Here is a 6,000-nt window from a genome sequence, read left to right as displayed (position 1 = left end):
TCATTTTCTTTCTATTTTTTCTTTAAAAAAAACATTTTATTTATTTGACACAGAGAGACAGAGACAGAGAGATCACAAACAGGGAGAAGGAGAAGGGAGAAGCAGATTCCTGCTGAGCAGGACTCAATCCCAGGATCCCGGGATCATGACCGGGGCTGAAGGCAGACGCTTAATTGACTGAACACCCCAGGTGCCCCATCATATTTCCTTTTCAATCAGTGCTCTAACTTTAACACAAGAGAACCTGTGAGATTAGGAACTAAATTTGTATTGTAATCCAGTCACTGTCAGAGTTAGACCTTTGGTTTGGTTTTCAGAAAACTTGGTGCTGCAGTTCTAAGAAATAAGGGTTTCCCTCAGATCATCATTCAACTTCATATCCTTTTGGCAGAACTTCAGTTGAGAATTTAAAGCCCTCAACTCATTATTTTCTTTCTCCATGTTCTCCAGTGTACTTACAAGCAAGCAACCACTACTGGTGGGAATTTAAGTACTATTTTGGCACTGTATCCCATAAACAGTCAGAGTTCACTTTACCACTTGAGACAGGTTATTAATTCCATTAATTGTGACTGTATCACAGAACCAATTAAAGTTAACTCAGACCCACTTCAGAGGATCCATTTAAAGTCTGTTTCAGTCAGGCTACGTATGGTAGACACAGATAGGTGTGTATATGTGACTATCTTCACACCTAGGATAGCTATAAGGAAACAAATTTTAAGTTTTCAAAAAGGTTAAGAAAAGGGATGTGAAAATTTTATTCAGGCTGGTTTGACTGTAACATTGTTTTTTGTTTTATAAAATAATTTTATAAAAGAGTCCATCAAGGTATTATATAGAAAATACACCAAAGTAATATATATACATTTCATAAAAATAGAATACATCTTGGCAATTGCTTCCAGAGTCTGTTACCACCACGTACAGTGTATTGACGTTCAACATTTATGCTAATTTGAACATAGAAGATTTTTAAGAAAAACAAAGAAAACTGTCTCATTGGTATTTGTAAAAGTTGTTTCCACTTGACAGGAAAATAAAACGCTGGAATGTAAAAGTTATGGAGCCAATGGGAAAGAAGGTTATATCAAAGATCCTTGCCATGAACAATCATCTGAGGACAAAGCAATATTTTTTTTTCTATTATTATAAGTGGTTCATCTCATTTCACAAAATCATTGAAATATCCTTATTTTGGATGCTCAGTCCATGTGAACACTATTTGGTATCAAAGAAACATTCTAGAAGCCATACTATATTTCTAAAATGAGTAGTGTTTCTTTTTTCCCTTAAGGTGAAAATAGGTGCAGAAGTCCCACTATAGAGTATCAATACTTTTTAAAAAAGCATCTTTATAAGTTATTTAATAAGTTTTGATCAAAACACATAGCAAGCAGTTTTATTATTCTAAAAATGGCCAAATGCTCAAAAATTCACTTGGCTTTGAGTGAGGTTTGTTTTTGTTTTTTAAGGAAAATGATCTTAGTTAGCTACTATGCTATTCTATAACATCACTGATGGGTTCTCCTGTGAGATGTTCTGAATAATCTTTGGAATAATCTTTGGAAAGTAACTGCTCCAGTGTAATAAATAGAGAAAAATAATAAGGGACTTCCCTAGACCTTACCAAAATATATGGCCATGGTGGGATCATGAAAATACCTCAGCAGTACCAAGGAAGGCACACAAAACAGAGCATAGCACCATTTTCCAGTTGCCAAGATTGCAACTGTTCAGGAGCTGGTAACCTGGAAGGGGACAGGATGCTCATGATTAATGTAGTTTAAATATGCAAATTAGGCTCTGGAGAGCTTCTTAGTAGGGATAGGCAGACACAGCTATATAAACTATGAATGTGGTCTGATACTCAATGGTCCCGTTGGCACTGTAGGATGAGGCTCGAACCCTCATGCGGTAGGTCTCTGGTTCTCGCAATGGTCGTGTTGTATACACCACTCCTTTCAGGTTTTCATCCCTTAAGGCAAAAGGAGCAGTCTGTTCCTCATCTACCATGAGGAAAGTTGTCCTGGGATGCATCACTCCGTCCTGCGTGTATGCTACCAGCCGGATTAAATCTTGATTGGCAGCTATTCCAAAAGGGAGGGAGATGAGTTTGTATTCCAAGGCATATGGGCTCAAGGCACATTCCAGATCATTGGGTGGACAGTTCTTAAGGCAGAACCTAAGGACGAAAAAACACACAGAGCACATATTGTTATCTGGCTTGGAAGCAGGAGAGGGCATGCGGCAGGTGACCACGATCCGTGACAACTCTTAGGCATTAAAGGCAGCAGGCAGTCTGATGGCGAGAGCAAAAGGCCCACACCACGTGCTATGCCACTAACTCAAACCAGATGCCAGATGCTTACGAGAGCATGCTGGTCTAGAGTCCCATCTCTTTCTCTCAACTTCAGTAAAATCAGAAGTGTTTGACCCACTGAAGTAAGTATGAGTACCACAACGGTTACTCTAAAATGAAAAGTTAGTTTTGGAAATAAAAGGATCTGTACATAGACTGAAAACAAGTAGTTTTTAAAGAGAGGAATACAAGCTATTCTTAAATTGTAACATCTGTCCTAAAATTGAAAGCTGAAGTAGAATTTATTGATATTTGGTTTATTTTCCTAAAAGTAATATAAAGTCAATGAAGATTCCTAGGGGGAAAAAGCTCTTCCTTTTTGTATTTGTTTTCCACATTATCTTATATTAAAAATACTATGTTTTCTTTTTTCAGAGCCAACATTGGCTGCTTTTGAGGCATGACTTTTAAATTCTCTTTCAGAAATCACTGGTAATGGAGAATAAAAAATTTTTTAAAATGCACAAAGGACCATTTTCTGCAGATATGGGTTCTTCAGTCATAGTATTTTTAGGTGTTTCTTAAGTCAATATTTTTAAATTTTTGCCCTCCCCTTCCTATTCCCTTTCTTTTCCCTCTAAAGCAATTATGAATAGGTTTTTGCTGGATCTGGGGCAGTCCACACTTGATCATGTTACCGAACTTGGTAGTCACTGCTGAGAGGAAAAACAAAGTGTGAGCTCCCACCAGCATCTGGTTTCAGAAACAACTTTTTATTAGCAGGTCCTAGTCATGATGACCATTATCTCTGTTTTCAAGCACCCTGTTGGCTTGGTACCTGAACAGAGTATGATATTTCTGTAAGAGGAGGGAGAAAATGGAAGAGTAGTTTTATTCAGAACCCATAAAAGATAGTGTTTCAGACAGCAGGGAATGTAAGCAAGACCATATATGAGCAGGCAGACAGCTGACTCATCCTTGCTCATCTCCATTCTCTCATGGAGTCATGGTGAGTCATCACGATTACAGCCAAGGTACTTCTTGGAATGCTCTAAGTCCTGAGAGCTCTTAAAACTCTGACACAAACAAACTAGGAAATTTGAAAGGAGGTGAGGTTCTATCATCCCATAAAATGCTCACCGCTGAGGCAGAATTCTAGATGTGGCATGGCGGACTACCTACTGGGGAGACGCTCCGGGAAAACCTTGGCAGCCAACAGTGATAGTTTAGACTACAGCGGCTGCCGCAGGATGAACTCATTTCATACCCATTCATTGAAGAAGGAACACACTGTAACTTCACATACCCCTTGGTATTATTGACGTCCTGTGAGCTACACGCGACAACAGACAGGGTTTGTTGGTTGAGGAGAGAAAGCTTTTCAAAAGGTATTTCTGAGAAGAGAAGGCAGGACTTACCCTGAAACAGGATCCCGTTGGTAGTTGGGTGGACAGGGCGTATCGATGCATTGGTAGCTTCCTCTCATGTTGAAGCACATGCGATTTGGTCCACAGCGCACACTCTGCTCCAGACACTCATCAACATCTAGCAAAAGCACGAAGAACACGCAGTGTCAGCAACTTGGGTCAGAGCAGGCCGTGAGAGCAGGCGTTGCGAATGCTTGACTGTAATGGCAAGTCCCCATGGATGAATATGGTAACCATACTAAGCTTCTTCAACCACAAAATGGGGATCCTGATACCTGGTGTGCTAGTTCCCGTAGCGCTTTGAGGATAATTTTTAACACTTGTGAAGGGAAATCGAAAAATAAAAGCTATCAAAGTAGAAGGGAAGCTATTGAGAACTCTGCTGTTTTTTATATTTGGAAAATAGAGTGCATTGGAGTTTTGTAAAGCAAACAATCCTTTAAATTCACGAGAAACAAGCTAAAAATTTAAAGGACCCTTGTGAGCCTTTCTGTAAAGGGAAGAACCTCTTTATAATGTGAGTGATCCTTCCTGGTATTTTCTAAGTTCAAAGTGTTGAGTGGGAGGTAAGATCATGGAAATTAAAGGAGTCAAGTTATAGATTCAAGTCAGTCATTTCTTGTGGAGAGAGAGGTTCGGGGGTGGGAGTGGACAAACAACACAGGATCAAATGAATGAAGAACCATAATCCAAGTTTAATCAAACATGAACTGTGGCGAATCCACCCTCAGGGGTTATGGGGTTGGGATGTGCTCTCTAGGGTGCTGGCTACCCTTTGGATAGTGGGGAAACATGCAAATGAAATGTTGTTTATTTTGTTGTTTTCTATACAAAGTTGTTAAATAAAAACACACTTAAATCGCTATAATCAAGAAACATCAAGATGGAACTAAAGGAAACGGTTTCTTAGCTTTCTGAGAATGAATGTTTTTGAGCCATGATTTTTAAAAAAAATTTTTATTTATTTAACAGACAGAGATCACAAGTAGGCAGAGAGGAGGTGGGGGGAGCAGGCTCCCTGCTGAGCAGAGAGCCCGATGTGGGGCTCAATCCCAGGACCCTGACATCATGACCTGATCTGAAGGCAAAGGCTTTAACCCACAGAGCCACCCAGGTGGGTCCTGAGCCATGATTTTTAACTTAGGGTCTGTATTTGAGTACCAGGGGATTTGTGAATGAAAATCTTTTTGTGTGTGCATGTATGAGAGAGTGTGTGTGTGTACGTGTGCACACGCGCACGACACACACAGAGAGAGAGAGAGACAGGGACAAGGACAGATGGAGAGACAGGGAGCACAACACTGAAATTGATGGATATTTCTGGGAAGTGGGTCCATAGGGTTCTACAACATTTTTAAGGGATTTTGAGATCCTAACATTAAGAACCATATTTTAGAGCAATAATTTCCAACTGCGGTACCTGCATTCCCCTGGTGGCACATGGAAGCTTTCCAGTAATATGAGAGCAGACAAATATTTCATGGAATCGTTCACATCCAGAAATTTATTTCCCACAAGTTCTCTTTCCTAAAAGCACTCTTCCTGAGAACTTCCTGTGGCCTGGAGTTCTCTTGTCGCCTTTCCCATTTTATATCCTTCTGCTTTATAAAAGAAAGGTTTCCACTAATCCCTAGTCTCTTTATGATACTCAGGGAGGGGTAAAATGCTTCAAGGCACATAGGAAGGGTGAGAAACTGGTTATTCGTATTGATGGTGGCAGGCCTTATTTCATCATGGCTGCGGACCAATGGTCTTGGCTCTCTCTTGTAAATTAGATTTCGGAAGCAAGCTGGTTGTCATGGGAACACCTACTAACACTTCTACTTGAACAGATAAATGACCTTAGACTTTTTCTGACAGTCAAGCTGGTTGGTTTAACAGCGACTGCAGACTTTTAAATTATATAATGATCATTCCCCATTAACTAGGTTATCTACAGCTCCAAAGTATTGATGAGAATATATTTGAAGCACATGGACATCAAAGCCAGAATTCACACCCTGTACAACAATTTAAATGATAAGAAACTTTAGAAGTCAGTTCTAAAATGTATGAATGAAGTGTAAGGTTTCAAATTTTTTTTGGAGTAGGCAAGCAAAAATTGAAGATGACTTATTTTAATGTCTTAAGTCAACTGGCAGCTTATTGGCACTTACAATTCTCCTCCTTCTTTGGTATTTGAATAAACATAGATCCTGCTGTATAGGAGGGAATGATTACAGTGAACTGGGCCCAAATCCGTCCTCTGCAGAGGCAGGACCTAAAGGTCAA

The 6,000-nt window shown here is 39.7% G+C and overlaps 1 protein-coding gene across 2 annotated transcripts in view; it reads right to left on the bottom strand.

The window, feature by feature from the left end:
• Positions 1–737: 737 nt before the first annotated feature.
• Positions 738–6,000, bottom strand: part of HMCN1 (hemicentin 1) — a 485,682-nt gene continuing 480,419 nt past the window's right edge. For both annotated transcript variants that reach the window (XM_004767964.3, XM_004767965.3), the window contains 2 exons: positions 3,721–3,847; positions 738–2,185 (listed from right to left, as the gene is read on the bottom strand). In XM_004767964.3, coding sequence (XP_004768021.1) covers positions 1,819–2,185; positions 3,721–3,847 — 494 coding nt within the window. In that variant the 3' untranslated portion in view covers positions 738–1,818. The remainder of the gene's footprint in view (positions 2,186–3,720; positions 3,848–6,000) is intronic.

The sequence above is a fragment of the Mustela putorius genome, unplaced genomic scaffold (genome assembly GCF_011764305.1).
Source record: "Mustela putorius furo isolate JIRA1106 unplaced genomic scaffold, ASM1176430v1.1 tig00537335_pilon_pilon_pilon, whole genome shotgun sequence".
Lineage (NCBI taxonomy): Eukaryota > Metazoa > Chordata > Mammalia > Carnivora > Mustelidae > Mustela > Mustela putorius.
The sequence above is the reverse complement of the archived record's forward strand: the minus strand, read 5'-3'. Positions and strand labels throughout refer to the sequence as shown.